This window comes from Salvelinus sp. IW2-2015, unplaced genomic scaffold (genome assembly GCF_002910315.2).
Source record: "Salvelinus sp. IW2-2015 unplaced genomic scaffold, ASM291031v2 Un_scaffold1817, whole genome shotgun sequence".
Classification (NCBI taxonomy): domain Eukaryota; kingdom Metazoa; phylum Chordata; class Actinopteri; order Salmoniformes; family Salmonidae; genus Salvelinus; species Salvelinus sp. IW2-2015.
Window position 1 is genome coordinate 170,208 of NW_019943190.1, and position 17,339 is coordinate 187,546.

A 17,339-nucleotide genomic window follows, 5' to 3' on the forward strand; every position below is an offset into this window, starting at 1 on the left:
ATACCTTGCTCTAACCACTAGGATACCTGCTCTAAAACCCTAGGCTACTGCTCTCCGCACCTAACCGCTAGGCTACCTGCTCTAACCACTAGGCTACCTGCCTAACCACTAGGCTACCTGCTCTAACCACTAGGCTACCTGGCTCTAACCACTAGGCTACCTGCGTCTAACCAGCGTAGGCTACTGCTCTAACCACTAGGCTACCTTTTCTAACGCCTAGGACTACCTCTCTACCGTCTAGGCTACCTGCTCTAACCACTAGGCTACCTGTCTCTAACCACTAGGCTACCTGGCTCTAACCACTAGGCTACCTGCTCTAACCACTAGGCTACCTGCTCTAACCACTAGGCTACCTGCTCTACCACTAGCACCCTCTAACCACTAGGCTACCTGTCTCTAACCACTAGGCTAGCCTGCTCTAACCACTAGGCTACCTGTCTCTAACCACTAGGCTACCTGCTCTAACCGCTAGGCTACCTGCTCTAACCACTAGGCTACCTGTCCTCTAACCACTAGGCTACCTGTCTCTAACCACTAGGCTACCTGCTCTAACCACTAGGCTACCTGCTCTAACCACTGGCTACCTGTCTCTAACCACTAGCTACCTGTCTCTAAACCACTAGGCTACCTGCTCTAACCAACTAGCTACTGCTCTAACCACTAGGCCTAACCTGCTCTAACCACTAGGCTACTGTCTCTAACCACTAGGCTACCTGCTCTATCCACTAGGCTACCATATGCTCTCTAACCACTAGGCTACCTGCTCTAACCACTAGGCTACCTGTCTCTAACCACTAGCTACCCTGCCCACCCCATGTATGCTTATCTCCTTCCTCCTCCTCTCTCCTTCCTCATCCGCTTCCTATCCTCTCCCCATCCTCTTCCTCCTCACCTTCCTTCTCACTCCCTCATTCCTACTTCCTCCTGTCATCCTCTCCTCCTATCCTCTCCTCCTCCCCTCCTCATCCTCTCCTCCTCATCCTCTCCATCAAAACAAAAACAATAACATAACATACTGTATGTGCTGGGTTGAATAGTGGCACAGTTTCCTCTTATGTGGATTTCAGCTTTAAATGTACCTTTCTTTCAGGACGTCACTGAGACAAGCTGGTACAAGAAGCATTTTGCATCCTCGACCTGCTTGGAGATAGAGACCAAACACACCTTGGAGGTAATAAGAGCACTTTACATACATATGATAGAGGTTTACACTCTAGTTATAGATTACTCACTGATACTAGGTATTTACATAATTTATGTCCTACAGAGAACTGAAATATTGTAAAGCGTTGCCTAGTTTTCATATCTTGCTCTATTCGCTATCATCGTTGTTGCTAAGATTGTTCAAACCTTTGTCATCTGATTAGATAGATTCTCTGCTATTGTGTTGCTGATGAAGCATCATTCATTCTGCATAAGTGAGGATATTTCCTTTGTTCTCCACAGGTGCATAACTGGGAGAAGAGACTACAAAAGGCAATAGGACAGGATAGTGTCGATAATCTGTGTTCCCTGGCCCAAGACAATCTGAAACTCTACAGAGAGCGTCTGCCCAAACCAGGTCGGTAAGAGTTTCCATCCAACGCATCTAAGCCAAACCTCTGTGAGCATAGCGGATTAGCCTTGCCCATTGGAAAAATACACAAAGAGAGGCTAGTTAGCGTTAGCATAGCGAATTAGCCTTGCTTATTGAAAAATTCATGAAGAGAGGCTAGTTAGCATTAGCGTCAAGGGCCTATCCAGACATGATGCAGGACACTCAAGTTACTGTTTGTCTTTTTTTTGTTCACTTGTTCCTGACTAATCACTGACTCTGAGAAGTGACATCAGAGAAGCGTTGAATGAGGACTCGTTGGTCCTCATTCTGAAATCGAATCCTTAAAACTCACAAAGTTGAGCCCAAGCGGTGTGTCTGTACCAGGTCATGTGTTGAACATATACAGTGTGCTTGCTCTTCTAATACAGACTCTGTGACAGACAGTTAGATTCGGCGACCTGGAAGAAATCCAGCGGGAAAAGGGATGTAATTCCAAAAACAATTCAAAGCCACCTTAAACAGTCTTCCATGATGGTCTTTAATGAGGAACAGTAAAGGGTCTTTCAGAGTTCAAAGTGCAAGAAGTCTTGGAAACAAACACCAGTTTCCTCTTTTCTATCGTGCTGATTATTCATTTAGAACGTGTGGCTTTGGGGTCATTCTACTGGGGTCAGTCCACTGGGGTCATTCCACTGGGGTCATTCCACTGGGGTCATTCCACTGGGGTCGGTCCACTGGGGTCATTCCACTGGGGTCATTCCACTGGGGTCATTCCACTGGAGTTCTTCACTGGGGTCGGTTCCACTGGGCGTAGTTCCCACTGGTCATCTACACTGGGGTTCAGTTTCCACTGGGCAGTCATCGATCTGGGTTCATTCCACTGGCGTCATCCACTGGGGTATCCAGGTGTCCAACTGGGGTAAGGTTCCCACGGGGTCCAGTTCCCACTTGGGGTTCATCCACTCTGGGTTCATTCTACTGGGGTCGTCCACTGGGGTCATTCCACTGTGTTCAGGGTTCCGCACTGGGTCAGTTCTCTGGTCACACGGGTTTTCCACTGGGGTCAGTTCCCCCATCTGGGTCAGGAGTCCACTGCGGGTCATTCAACTTGGGGTCATTCCACGGGGATCTTGGTCCAGTCCACTGGGGTCAGCCATGGTCATCACTGGTGGTCATGACTGTCCATCCTGAGGTCGGTCCACTGGGATCAACGGGATTCCACTGGGCGGTTCATTCACAGTTCCACTGGGGTCCAGTCCACTTGGGTCATTCCACTGGGTCGGTCCACTGGGGTATTCCACTGGGGTCAGTCCACTTGGGTCATTCCACTGGTCATTCCACTGGTGTCATTCCACTGGGAGGTCAGTCCACTGGTGTCATTCCACTGGGTCAGTCCACTGGTGTCATTCCACTGGGTCAGTTCCACTGGGTCATTCCACTTGGGGGTCAGTCCCACTGGGTCAGTCCACTGGGTGTCAGTTCCACTGGGGTCATTCCACTGGGTCAGTCCACTGGGGTCAGTCCACTGGGGTCATTCCACTTGTCAGTCCACTGGGTCATTCCACTGGGTCATTCATGGGTCCAGTCCACTGGGGTCATTTCACTGGGTCATTCCACGGGTCAGTCCACTGGGTCAGTCCCACTGGGGCATCCACTTGGGTCAGTCCACGGGTCAGTCCACTGGCGGTCATTCCACTGGGTCAGTCCACTGGGGTCAGTCCATTTGGGGTCAGTCCACTGGGGGTCATTCCACTGGGGTCATTCCACTGGGGTCAGTCCACTGGGGTCAGTCCACTGGGGCATTCCACTTGGGGTCAGTCCACTGCGGTCACTTCCATGTAATTCAGCAGCTATGACACCGACCATCTCAGATTTTTCTGAAATCTTTTCTGTCGTAGAAACAGATCAAATGAGCATTCCTGCAACATTATTTGTTGAAATGTCAATTTAATCGGCCTCCCGGGTGGTGCAGTGGTCTAGGGCACTGCATCGCAGCGCTAGCTGTGCCACCAGAGACTCTGGGTTCGCGCCCAGGCTCTGTCGCAGCCGACCGCGACCGGGAGGTCCGTGGGGCGATGCACAATTGGCCTAGCGTCGTACGGGTTAGGGAGGCTTATGGCCGGTAGGGATATCCTTGTCTCATCGCGCACTAGCGACTCCTGCGGCGGGCCGGGCGCAGTGCGCGCTAACCAGGTCGCCAGGTGCACGGTGTTTCCTCCGACACATTGGTGCGGCTGGCTTCCGGGTTGGATGCGCGCTGTGTTAAGAAGCAGTGCGGCTTGGTTGGGTTGTGTTTCGGAGGACGCATGGCTTTCGACCTTCGTCTCTCCCAACTCCGTACGGGAGTTGTAGCGATGTGACAAGATAGTAACTACTAAACAATTGACTACCACGAAAATGGGGTAAAAAAAATAAAATAATGTAATTTGATCTTTGAAGAAATTAAGCTAATTGATTGCCATTTTAATGTATAGGATTCATATAATATAATGAATATATTACCTAACATCCAATTGTGACCAAACTTGTTTCTAACAATCAGTAAGACATGAGGAATCCCAATTTTTTTTGAAAAGCCACCCACGGACGCCCCACACCAATCCCACCCCAACAACCAGTATACAGTATCAGTTATCTATACTAGTAGTATGAAGCTGCTGCTTGGAGTATTGTTTCTTCATACTATGTAATGTATTCTCAATGAATTCGGTGATGTTATGTTTATGTTGTTAGGTCCTACATCCTGATATTTCCGGGTTCTGACCACTAGATGGTGCTGTTCCTGCTATTAGGTGTTTTATTTCTTTCTTTAAGAATCCTGAAGCTAAAGGGATAGTTTACTCAAATGACTAAATTACATATTGGGTTCCTTACTGTGTACTCGTTGTTGGTGTAGGGGGGGGTTCTGTGGGTGGCTTCTCACTGGGAACACACTGGTTCAATCAACGTTGTTTCCACGTCATTTCAATTCAATTATGTTGAACCACTGTGGAATAGACATTGAATTGACATCCTTGCCCAGTGGGTTTCATGTCTTACTCATTGTTATAAAAAAGTTTGGTCCCAATTGGAATGTTAGGTAATATATTTATTGACTATTAAATGAATCCTATACATTAAAATGGCCAATTTGCATGCAATCAATTATCTTAATTTCTCAGAGATCAAATTATATTCCAACAAAATAATATTGCAGGGTTACTAATCACATTTTTTTTTCTCACTACAGAAACAGTTTTAGACCAATCTGAGATGGTGGGTGTCCAAATCCTCTTTCTTGTGCTTTTTGAGGTGGAACGACCCTTTGTGTGTGTCAGTGCTATGAAGCCATAGTTAGGGAGAGAGGCTTAGATTGTTCTAGAGTGTAAAAGGCTGTAAAACAACAGGAGCGGTGGCGATACATCCGTCATGTGTGTTAAAATAGAAGCTCTTTATTTTCCTCTGGGACGCAAAGGGCCTGACAACAATGTAAAGTGACAGATAAGGGTTGATATTGCAGAAGCAATTTACACCGATTGAATATTTCATGCAAAAAGAGGCAGGCAATCTTTCATAAGTAAAAGTAAAAATGAGGCTGGCACGGAATACCCTTTTCCTCATCGTGTGTGTGTGTGTGTGTGTGTGTGTGTGTGTGTGTGTGTGTGTGTGTGTGTGTGTGTGTGTGTGTGTGTGTGTGTGTGTGTACCGGACCTACCCAGGTGACCTGCTGCAGTATGAGGATGGTCAGTCTCCTCTGGACTGTCTGGAGCAGGCTGCTGTCTATTATGCCTCAGCCATCAAGCTGAAGCCACGAGACCCCAGACTCCACTTCTTCCTGGGGCTGGCCCTGGAGGAGCAACACTATGCAGCAGAGATGTACGGACTGAGGAGGAAAGTAAGTAAGCCTTGGCCAAGCCAGAAAGGCTGCTGCCCTATGGGCCAATCTCCTAATTCTGTAGCGTGAAGCAGCTTGATTTACAGCCCCCTGGACAGGACGTTAGTCTATCGCAAGGCCAAACAACTCATTGTTGAATTTGCGATTTCCAACTTGTTGTGTAATGTTTATGTCCAATGGCCGATGAGCACCGATACATTTTATCTATAATTTCTCTTCATAATTTCTCTTCATATGACAAAGATTGAAAATTATTTGCCAGTAGATTGTCGACTTGATTCATGATGATGACTGCTAGCTAAAATTTTGAAAGTAAGATGTTGACAAGATCAGTCCAATCAAAGCTGCTGTACATGAACGTGAATTGACATTTTATCTGTGGCCAATGACCTTGTGCCTTCCTGGATGGGCACCAATCACGGTGCAACGTTCCGTATTTTCCGCTGGTTGCCCCACGACCACAGAAAGCACTGAGCTAGGCTGAAACACCTGCATTTTGGAGCTGCTTTACTCAAGAAAACAAGAAAGAGACCATGTTTGTATGCAGCTTTATTAACTCAATTATATATATATTTTTACATTGTTTTCAATCTGATATATGACACGTATTAATGCCAAAATAACATGCAAAACAGGTAAGCCCCCCCACAAAATGTGGGGCTCGAAACAGGCTGCCCTGAATAACGGGTCGTCACTGACCGAAACTAATCAGATTACACTACTGAGTTTGATTAATCCAAAAGGTAGGTTACTGATTACTATTTTGGACAAGTAACTCGTAACTGTAATGGTTTACATTTAGAAAATAACCTACCAAACCCTGTTCCTGTATAACGCGCCCTTTACTCCAGAACGTGACCAATTTGAATATGTGTATGACTCGGTGGATTTTCTTCTTCTTCTGTTTCCTCCTCCAGGCTGACGGGGACGTTGAGGACCTCAGCAGTGCCAAGTCCACGGCGCGTCAGGATGACATCCTGGCTGTGTGTAAGCTGCATGGCTTCCCTGGCACGCCTACCCTGGAGAACCAGCTACAGGCCCTGGACACAGAGTACCACCAGTTGAAAGAGCAGGGCCAGTCGGGCAAGGCAGACTACATCCAGACCCTGTTCATCTTCCTCTCCAAGAAGGCAGGCAAGGTCAGAGACACCGTACATACAATTACAAAGATATATATTGAGAAAGTGGTGTTCAAACCTTTTTAAGCAGGGACCCCATTTTTTCCCCGCTGCCAGAATTGCTTGCGACAACATACCCACCCCTAATCTAATGACACAACTTTCCAATCTGAAAAAATATATAAAAATAAAAAAATTCTCCAAGATATCAACCGATAACCGTCATTACATTTTCTCATATTAAAGACAACCAATAAATACTTTTACTCAATATAATTTCAATTGGTCTAATAATCTTTCTCCAAAAAAAGGGGCAAGAAAAACTAGGTATTCTAGTATCAGGGACTAGGTATTCTAGTATCAGGGACTAGGTATTCTAGTATCAGGGACTAGGTATTCTAGTATCAGGGACTAGGTATTTCTAGTATCAGGGACTAGGGACTAGGTATTTCTACGTATCAGGACTAGGTATTCTAGTTCAGGGCTAGGTATTCTAGTATCAGGGACTAGGGACTAGGTATTCTAGTTCAGGGAAGTATCTAGTATCAGGGACTAGGTATTCTAGTATCAGGACTAGGACTAGGTATTCTAGTATCAGGGACTAGGTATTCTAGTATCAGAGGACTGTATTCTAGTTAGGACTAGGTATTCTAGTATCAGGGACTAGGTATTCTAGTATCAGGGACTAGGTATTCTAGTATCAGGGACTAGGTATTCTAGTATCATAGGGACTAGGTATTCTAGTATCAGGACTAGGTATTTAGTTCAGGGACTAGGTATTCTAGTATCAGGGACTAGTAAGTCTAGTATCAGGGACTAGGTATTCTAGTTCAGGGACTAGGTATTCTAGTATCAGGACTAGGTATTCTAGTATTAGGGACTAGGTATTCTAGTATCAGGGACTAGGTTTATATCATAGTATCAGGGACTAGGTATTCTCATGTCAGGGATAGGTATCTAGTATCAGGGCTAGGGACTAGGTATTCTAGTATCAGGGACTAGGTATTCTAGTATCAGGGACTTAGGTATTCTAGTATCAGGGACTAGGTATTCTAGTATCAAGGGACTAGGTATTCTAGTGTCAGGGACTAGGTATTCTAGTATCAGGGACTAGGGACTAGGTATTCTAGTATCAGGGACTAGGTATTCTAGTATCAGGGACTAGGCTAGGTATCTAGTGTCAGGGACTAGGTATTCTAGTATCAGGACTAGGGACTAGGTATTCTAGTGTCAGGGATAGGTATTCTAGTATCAGGGACTAGGTTTCTAGTATCAGGGACTAGGACTAGGTATTCTAGTATCAGGGACTAGGTATTCTAGTATCAGGGACTAGGGACTAGGTATTCCTAGTATCAGGACTAGGTATTCTAGTTCAGGGACTAGGTACTTCTAGTATAGGGACTAGGTATTCTAGTATCAGGGACTAGGGACTAGTTTGTTATCGTTATTCTAGTGTCAGGGAATATGTATTCTAGTATCAGGGGACTAGGTATTTCTAGTATCAGGGACTAGGGACTAGGTAGTTCTTAGTATCTAGGGGGACTAGGTATTCTAGTTCAGGGACTAGGTATTCTAGTATCAGGGACTAGGTATCTAGTATCAGGGATAGTAACTAGGGACTAGGTGTTCTAGTGTCAGGGATAGGGACTAGGTATTTCAGTATCAGGGACTAGGTATTCTAGTATCAGGGACTAGGTATTCTAGTATCAGGGACTAGGTTTCTAGTATCAGGGACTAGGTGTTCTAGTGTCAGGGACTAGGTATTCTAGTATCAGGGACTAGGTATTCTAGTATCAGGGACTAGGTAGGGACCATTGAGCTGAATCTATGTGTCTCTATATAATGTCAGAGAGACGTCCAATGGACGTGGAACCCAGTTGATGTGTGACATTTGAACAGCCTGTGAAGGGCCTCTGAACGGCTTTGATCTCTCACTCATTGATCTTAGAGTAAGTAGAGTGGCACACAGAGATCAGTCGACCTGGCTGGCTCCCGGAGGAACAGCCCCTATTCAAATGAATTATAGAACAGACCGATCTGTTAGTTCAAGACTACGTTTGAGCGCTCTTGGTGCAGACCCAGACTGCGGGGGTTGACGTTCCTCCCCTTGTACCTCAGGATGGCAGTGCGGGCGTTGGGGACGAAGAGAGCTGTATTCACCGGGCCCTGCTGAAGTACCTGGATGCCTGGTCGCTGAACCAGGACTTCTGGGAGTACAATCTCCACGTGGGGCGTATGCTGCTGCTGCAGAAGAGGAACACGGAGGCACTGCAGCACCTGCAGACCGGGCTGGCCCTGCGGCCCTCACAGCCAGCACTTAGGTCAGCACACGCTGTAGTATGTTTAACGCAGTTGGTTCTGGGAACCAGACTTGCTTTAACTCCTGAGCTTTAGCTCAGTGGGCTACGACAAATCTGTAGCATGCAGGATACCTGGGTTGGCCCTATTGGTCACATTGCCACGGATAGGCAACTCTTGAACGTGTGTGTGTGTGTGTGTGTGTGTGTGTGTGTGTGTGTGTGTGTGTGGGCAGGTTCTTCACAGGTCTGGCTCTACTGCTACAGGAGGAAGCCTCAGAGGCTGTGGAGAAGGAGGCAGCCCTGTTTTTACAACAAGGCCTGGAGCATGTTATAGCACAGTACTGCAACACGGAGAACAACTACAGGTGTGTGTGTGTGCGTGCGTGCGTGCGTGCGTGCGTGCGTGCGTGCCCAAGACAGAGAGATCGGGATCGAGAGAGAGTAGCTTGATTTCCAGACTTCCTTAAGTGGACTTCTACATGATGTGCAGTCAGTGTTTCTTTGTAAGCTTAAGGTCCCCTTTTTTCCTGCCGTGACATGAACTCAGTGGTTTGGAGCAGAGCGTGACAGACCCTCTGTCCAGTGTGAGAACACAGTTCCTGCGTGGCTGCCTCACCCTTGGTGCCCTCCAACAGAAGAACACTCTCTCTCAGAAGCCAATGAGCGCAGAGCAGGTCTATCACACGTGAGTTTTATATTGCTTGCCTGGTTCAAATCTCTTTTCATCTGTCTCGCCAAGTCTCTATGTATACTGAACTAAGATATAAAACGCAAGTGTTGGTCCCATGCTTCGTGAGCTAAAGTATTTTTTTTAAATTCCAGAAATATTTCATATGCACAAAAAAGCTTTTTTCTCTAAAATGTTGTGCATAAATGTGTTTCCATCCCTGTTAGTGAACATTTCTTCTTTGCCAAGACAATCCATCCACCTGCTGATTAAACAGCATGATCATTACATAGGTGCACCTTGTGCTGGGGACAATAAAAGGCCACTCTAAAATGTGCAGTTTTGTCACACAACACAATAACACAGATGTCTCATGTTTTGAGGGAGCTTGCAATTGGCATGGTGACTGCAGTAATGTCCACCAGAGCTGTTGCCAAATAATTTAATGTTAATTTCTCTACCATAAGCCACCTCGTTTTAGAGAATTTGGCTGCACGTCCAACCGGTCTCACAACCGCAGACCACATGTAACCACATCAACCAAGGACCTCCACATCCAGCTTCTTCACCTGTGGTATTGTCTGAGAACAGCCACCCGGACAGCTGATGAAACTGTGGGTTTGGACAACTGAAGAATTTCTCCACAAACTGTCAGAAACCATCTCAGGGAAGCTCATCTGCATGCTTGTCGTCCTCACCAGGGTCTTGACCTGACTGCAGTTCGGCGTCGTAACCGACTTCGGTGGGCAAATGCTCACCTTTGAGGGCCACTGGCACGCTGGAGAAGTGTTCTCTTCACGGATTAATCCCAGTTTCAACTGTACCGTGCAGATGGCAGACAGCATGTATGGTGTTGTGTGGGCGAGCGGTTTGCTGATGTCAACGTTGTGAACAGAGTGCCCCAAGGTGGGGTTATGGTATGGGGCAGGTATAAGTTACGGACAACAAACACAATAGCATTTTATCAATGGCAATTTGAATGCACAGGGATACTGTGAAGAGATCCTGAGGCCCATTGTTGTGCCATTCATCTGCCGTCATCACCTCATGTTTCAACACGATAATGCACAGCCCCGTGTCACAAGGATCTGTACACAATTCTTGGAAGCTGAAAATCACCCAGTTCTTCCATGGCCTGCATACTCACCAGAGATGTCACCCATTGAGCATGTTTGGGATGCTCTGGATCGACTTGTACGACAGCGTGTTCCAGTTCCCGCCAATATCCAGCAACTTCACACAGCCATTGAAGAGGATGGGGGAACAACATTCCACAGGCCACAATCAACAGCCTGATAGATAAGTTTATCACAGTGCCATCCGTTTTGTCACCAAAGCCACATATACTACCCACCACTGCGACCTGTATGCTCTCGTTGGCTGGCCCTCACTACATATTCATAGCCAAACCCACTGGCTCCAGGTCATCTATAAATCTATGCTAGGTAAAGCCCCGCCTTATCTCAGCTCACTGGTCACCATAGCAACACCCACCCGTACCACGCGCTCCAGCAGGTATATTTCACTGGTCATCCCCAAAGCCAACTCCTCCTTTGGCCGCCTTTCCTTCCAGTTCTCTGCTGCCAATGACTGGAACGAACTGCAAAAATCCCTGAAGTTGGAGTCTTATATCTCCCTCTCTAACTTTAAGCATCAGCTGTCAGAGCAGCTTACCGATCACTGTACCTGTACACAGCCAATATGTAAATAGCCCACCCAACTACCTCATCCCCATATTGTTACTTATCCTCTTGCTCTTTTGCACCCCAGTATCTCTACTTGCACATCATCATCTGCACATCTATCACTCCAGTATTAATGCTAAATTGTAATTATTTCGCCTCTATGGCCTATTTATTGCCGTACCGCCCTACTCTTCTACATTTGCACACTCTGTACATACATTTTTCTATTGTGTTATTGACTTTACATTGTTTATGTGTAACTCTGTGTTGTTGTTTTTGTCGCACTGCATTGCTTTATCTTGGCCAGGTCGCAGTTGTAAATGAGAACTTGTTCTCAACTGGCCTACCTGGTTAAACAAAGGTGAAATAAATAAAATACTCTATGCAAAGGAGATGTGTCACGCTGCATGAGGCTAATGGTGGTCACACCAGATACTGGCTGTTTTTTATCCACACTTCTACCTCTGTTGAGGACAGAATTTAAGTATATATGCAGGAAACTAGATCAATTCTGGTCTGTCTCTGTCTTAATGTGTGTGTGTGTGTGTGTGTGTGTGTGTGTGTGTGTGTGTGTGTGTGTGTGTGTGTGTGTGTGTGTGTGTGTGTGTGTGTGTGCCCATCTTCCTTTACCCCGAAACAGTGTTGTGGTGCTGGCAGCGCGCGGTGTGTGTCGGTGCGTGTGTCGGGACGAGGTGTCCCAGCAGCTGGAGTGGGTGTTGCTGGATGCCCACTTTGCCCTCCTCCAGAGCCTCATTCGGCAAAAGAAGGCTGCTGGGTTGACCCAGGGTCAGGGCAAGCAGGGAGAGACGGAGAGACAGGCTGCTGAGTTGACCCAGGGTCAGGGCAAGCAGGGAGAGACGGAGAGACAGGCTGCTGAGTTGACCCAGGGTCAGGGCAAGCAGGGAGAGACGGAGAGACAGGCCTGGGTAGTCAAGAGGTGTCAGGCTCTCACAGGTCTGATCCGCCTCACCTCCATCCCCGCCTGCAGGGAGCTGCTGGACATGCAGGAGAAGGTTAGACTGAAGAGGAAGAAGTTGACCCTAACCCAGTGTTTCCCAAACTCGGTCCTGGGGACCCCAAGTGGTACACATGCTGAATTAAATCATCTATAAATCTATTTATCATCAAGCTTTGACTATATGAATTAGTTGTTGTGCGCTGTGCAAAAAAAAAGAAATAGCCCTTTGGGTCTTCAGGACATGATTTGGGAAACGTTGCCCTACCTACTGATACAGCATCAGATATTCTTCCATCCCCAGAATAAGATTGAGGGTAGAGTCATCTGATCCTGGATCTGTGTGGTGTCGTCTCATATTTTTTTGGGGCAATATCTCAGCGAGTTTTGCATACATTCATATTTTCCCCTCGCAGTGACTTTGATCTTGATCTTTTGATTGACTGTGATCGTTGGTGTGTTGCATACAAAACAAACTGTGGTGTCCAGGTCTGCCAGGTTGCCGTGGTAACGACTCCTCGTGACAGCCACGCGCTGTGTCTCCTGGGGCTGGCCCAGCTGGCTCAGTGTGACAACGATCACGGCTCCCAGAGATCAGAAGGAGCCAATGCCAACGCCTGCCTCAGCTTCCAGGCAAGCATCGAACTGGAGGACAAGCCTCAGAGCGGAGAGACACCCACACAGCTCACCAGTAAGAGAATAGTGTGTGTGTGTGTGTGTGTGTACATGCTTCTGTGTGTAATGAAAGAAGACTGTGTGTGTGTGTGGGGGGGGGGGGGGGGGATTAATGAAGTGTGTGTGTGTGTGTGTGTGTGTGTGTGTGTGTGTGTGTGTGTGTGTGTGTGTGCGTGCGTGCGCACGTTGATATATGCAACTGAGCCTTGTGCCATCCCTCCCCCTCCCTCAGAGCAGCAGTGGTGGCAGGACAGGCTGGCAGCAGACAAGGAGAAGGCAGTCAAGGAGACAGCCAGCCAGGGAGCGGGCGGGAGTGGCTCTGGTCCTTCTGACACTGCAGTGGCTGCCGGGAGAGGATGTGGGCGTGGCATGGGAGGTCCTGCTAGAGGGGGCACTGCGGCTGCAGCCAAGAACCCCACAAGAGGAGGCAAGACTGCCCCTCCAGCCAAAAACACCCCCTCTACTGCCCCTCCAGCCAAAAACACCCCCTCTACTGCCCCTCCGGCCAAAAACACCCCCTCTACTGCCCCTACTGCCAAAAACACCCCCTCTACTGCCCCTCCAGCCAAAAGCACTGTCTCTCCAGCCAGGTCAGTCAGATAGACTTTAGACGTGTTGGAGAGCATAAATATTACACAGTGGCTGATTTCTGTTGGTGCACCTCCCCTGACTGTAAATGCCTTCTTCTGCCTGCTTTGAAGGCTTTCAGTATTTGACGTAGAACACGGCCTAATGAGAGAGGTATTCCAAGGAATGGGAACGACATGCTTTTGGACACGTGTTGTTTTATCTATCATTAGTTTTCCCAGTCAGGGTTGAGTAAAATTATATTTAAATTCAGTCCATTCAGGAAGTATACTGAAATTCCAGTCTGAATTGTTTTAATTGAAATGGAAATTGAGCCCAACCCTGATCCAAGTAGTTTATATTTGTACTCAGCAGGGGGCAAGGTGGAACAGCCAAAACCCCTGGCCCGGCCAAGCCCAGCAGTTCCAAGACCCAGCTCATCTCCCCCAGCAAGTCTAAACCAGACTGCTCCCCAAGCCCAGCCAAACCTGGGCCCACAGAAGGTAGGCTACCATCCAGGGTAGGAATTACACTCACGGGTATCCAGTCTTTGGCCTAGTAACATTCATTTCATGGATTGTGTCATTTGCTGTGTGTGGGCTACTTAGTATTGCTCCATTTGGAACCGATTGCTCTGTCTGTGGTTTGTGTCTGTATGGCTACAGAGTCAGCTGTGGCAGAGAGTGGCAACGTTCTCCCCAAAGCTCTATTGAACCGTCGATCCCATGCCCCTCGCCTCGGCTTGGCCCGCGCCCTCTCCCGCTCCGCAGACAGCCACGACCAGGCACGCCAGCTCTACCAGGAGGTCATCACCATGGCACCAGAGGTCACATATTACTATCAGTTATTATACAGTTAGTACAGCTGTTCTTGTTATTGTTGGCTTCATCCAATGACTGGTCAGTCTGGAGTGTTCTTCCTGTTATTGTTGGCTCCATCCAATGACTGGTCAGTCTGGAGTGTTCTTCCTGTTATTGGGTTGCGCTCCATCCAATGACTGGTCAGTCTGGAGTGTTCTTCCTGTTATTGTTGGCTCCATCCAATGACTGGTCAGTCTGGAGTGTTCTTCCTGTTATTGTTGGCTCCATCCAATGACTGGTCAGTCTGGAGTGTTCTTCCTGTTATTGTTGGCTCCATCCAATGACTGGTCAGTCTGGAGTGTTCTTCCTGTTATTGTTCTTCCCTGTTATTGTTGCTCCATCCAATGACTGGTCAGTCTGGAGTGTTCTTCCTGTTATTGTTGGCTCCATCCAATGACTGGTCAGTCTGGAGTGTTCTTCCTGTGCTCTCCAACTGTTGCACTCCCCAGCTGTGTTTTCTCCTGGGTGTTATCTAAGTCCAGGTGGTGTCTAGAATATGTTTATCTAAGTCCAGGTGGTGTCTAGAATATTGGTAAACACTTTTCAAATACAATGTGATTTTGATTGGTAGATTGATGAATGAATTGGTGGACTGTGATTGATCAACAGGTCCACGATGCGTACATTGAGCTGGCAGAGATGCTGGGGGAGTCAGACCCCCTGGCTGCTGTAGAGGTGTACTGTCGGTTCCCCCTGAAGCCCGTCTCAGAGCAGAACTTTGACGACGCCTTCATCACTGGAGAGATCGTACGCATCCTGATGAAACAAGGCCTCTACGAGCACCCGGAGCTGGGACACAACCTCATCGCCTACGGGAAAGTCATGGGTCTGGGTGAGTTATCTTTTCATTAGAACCGTCTTACATCAGATGGTTTTTTAGATCATACAGTGGTTCTTTTAAAAACTTTTTTTTTTAGCTCAAGACCCAAATGAGAAATGTACCCAACATCTTCCTCCCAACGACCCAAATGAAGAAGACGGTGGTGTGATTTATAGATGTTTTCTCATAATTCGTGACCCATGTTCTCGCATCCATTTTTTCTGTCCCAATCCATAGAGCAGGATTAAATCCGTATTGCTGCGGTATCGCAGAAGATTTGCGTTGAAATGAAGGTCATTTTAGGATGAGCCGACATTTTTGTCGGTGTTTAGCGTGAATGCAGGAACATTGCCTTTAAAATATAGAAACAGAACATTTGGAAGAGAAATTAAATGCAGATGTAGGATCTTAATTTGACCAGTTTCTCACAGCAGGAAAATCATTCTGCAGCAACAGGAAATATGAATTCTTGTGAGGATTATAGTTAATTAACATTTTTGTAGGGGTTCGTACATTTTTTTGTTTGGTCAAATCAAGGCTGAAATTTGAAAGTGTAAGTTTAATACAGTATCTCGAGAAGCCTTTTTAAACCTAGAATACACTGCAAGTTAGCATTTCCTGCGGTGCAGCAAATTTCCAGCAACAGGGTGATCAAATTAAGATCCTACATCTGTATAGTAGGCAGACGCAAAAGGGAAGGATTTGTGTCATTTTTTAAATACAATCTCTTACTGTATTCTCTTCGAAAAGTCTTACTACTTTAAATTGTATAAATAATATTAGTGAATGTTAAGGGTAATGCTTCAGCCTCATCAGATCGTGTCGTTTGTTTGTGATTATTTGTTTGTATGTGTAGGTTGCCTTGAGAAATACATCGACATCCTTGAAGGGAAGTTCATGAGCAGCCTTCTAAAGAGAGTGTATGCTGGGATCCATGAGAAATCAGTGGAAGACAAGGATCTGCAGGACTTCTTCAAGTTCAAGTGCTGGATATGAACTTTCCTTTCATAAAGAGACGGGCTGTTTATTCCTTTCATAAAGAGACGGGCTGTTTATTCCTTTCATAAAGAGACGGGCTGTTTATTCCTTTCATAAAGAGACGGGCTGTTTATTCCTTGATCAAAGTATGAATGTATCTCTTTAGACCAATCGGCTAGTCACATCATCTTTAGACCAATCGGCTAGTCACATCATCTTTAGACCAATCGGCTAGTCACATCATCTTTAGACCAACATTCCCCCAGGACAGAGACATCTTCCCCCAGGACAAGACTATCTCCCCTCAAGAACAGAGACATTTCCCGATCTTCCCCCCAGGAGGACAGAGACATCTTCCCCCCAGACAGAGACATCTTCCCCCAGAACAGAGCACCTTTATCCTCAGAACAAGAGACTTATCCTCAGAACAGAGACATTATCCTCAGAACAGAGACATCTTCCCGCCCAGACAGAGACATTATCCTCAGACAGAGACATCTGCCCCCAGAACAGAGACATTATCCCAGACAGAGACATTATCCCCCAGAACAGAGACATTTTCCTCAGACAGAGACATTATCCTCAGAACAGAGACACTTCCCCCAGAACACGAGGACATTCCCAGAACAGAGACATTATCCTCAGAACAGAGACATATCCTCCCAGAAACAGAGCATTCCCTCAGAACAGAGACATCTCCCCCTCAGAACAGAAGGGACATTATCCTCAGAACAGAGACATTGCCCCCAGAACAGAACATTATCCGAAACAGGACCATTATCCCCAGAACAGAGACATTATCCTCGAACAGAGACTTATCCCCAGGACAGAGACATCTGCCCCAGGACAGAACATCTTTTATGACAGCAGGAGGAGCTGGACACCTTCATCTATGAAACAGTAAAGTAACTTGATCTAATTCTCTACTAACAGTCAAATGGATTTAAATCCATAACTAAGAAACATGTTTCTGTAATGGTACAGGAACATCCAACATGATAGTTAAGACTTAGTTAATCAGTGGTCTTCAGGTTCTGAGTGGACACTGCTGGTACAGGTATAAGGTCGGAATCATACCTTCAGATAAACCTGCATAACTGTAACGATGTGCGCTGAGATCAGAAAGCAAGTTCAGGAGTGTTTTAATAAATAAACACAACATAATACAAAACAAAAACCTCAAACAACCACAGAAGAAACAACAACACACAGACCAAGAAACAAAACAACACACAGACCAGAAACAAAACACACAGACCAGAAACAAAAAACACACAGACCAGAAACAAACAACAACAGACCA

General features: G+C 46.6%; 1 protein-coding gene across 1 annotated transcript in view; it reads left to right on the forward strand.

The window, feature by feature from the left end:
• Positions 1-16,257, forward strand: part of LOC112072081 (uncharacterized) — a 19,949-nt gene extending 3,692 nt beyond the window's left edge. Inside the window, exons 6-19 of the mRNA XM_024139497.2 lie at positions 1,091-1,171; positions 1,447-1,561; positions 5,236-5,411; positions 6,329-6,550; positions 8,648-8,850; positions 9,063-9,194; positions 9,377-9,514; positions 11,822-12,194; positions 12,626-12,827; positions 13,044-13,401; positions 13,751-13,881; positions 14,044-14,204; positions 14,848-15,070; positions 15,915-16,257. Of these exons, the coding sequence (XP_023995265.1) occupies positions 1,091-1,171; positions 1,447-1,561; positions 5,236-5,411; positions 6,329-6,550; positions 8,648-8,850; positions 9,063-9,194; positions 9,377-9,514; positions 11,822-12,194; positions 12,626-12,827; positions 13,044-13,401; positions 13,751-13,881; positions 14,044-14,204; positions 14,848-15,070; positions 15,915-16,054 (2,655 nt within the window). The 3' untranslated portion in view covers positions 16,055-16,257. The remainder of the gene's footprint in view (positions 1-1,090; positions 1,172-1,446; positions 1,562-5,235; positions 5,412-6,328; positions 6,551-8,647; positions 8,851-9,062; positions 9,195-9,376; positions 9,515-11,821; positions 12,195-12,625; positions 12,828-13,043; positions 13,402-13,750; positions 13,882-14,043; positions 14,205-14,847; positions 15,071-15,914) is intronic.
• The last annotated feature ends 1,082 nt before the right edge of the window (positions 16,258-17,339 follow it).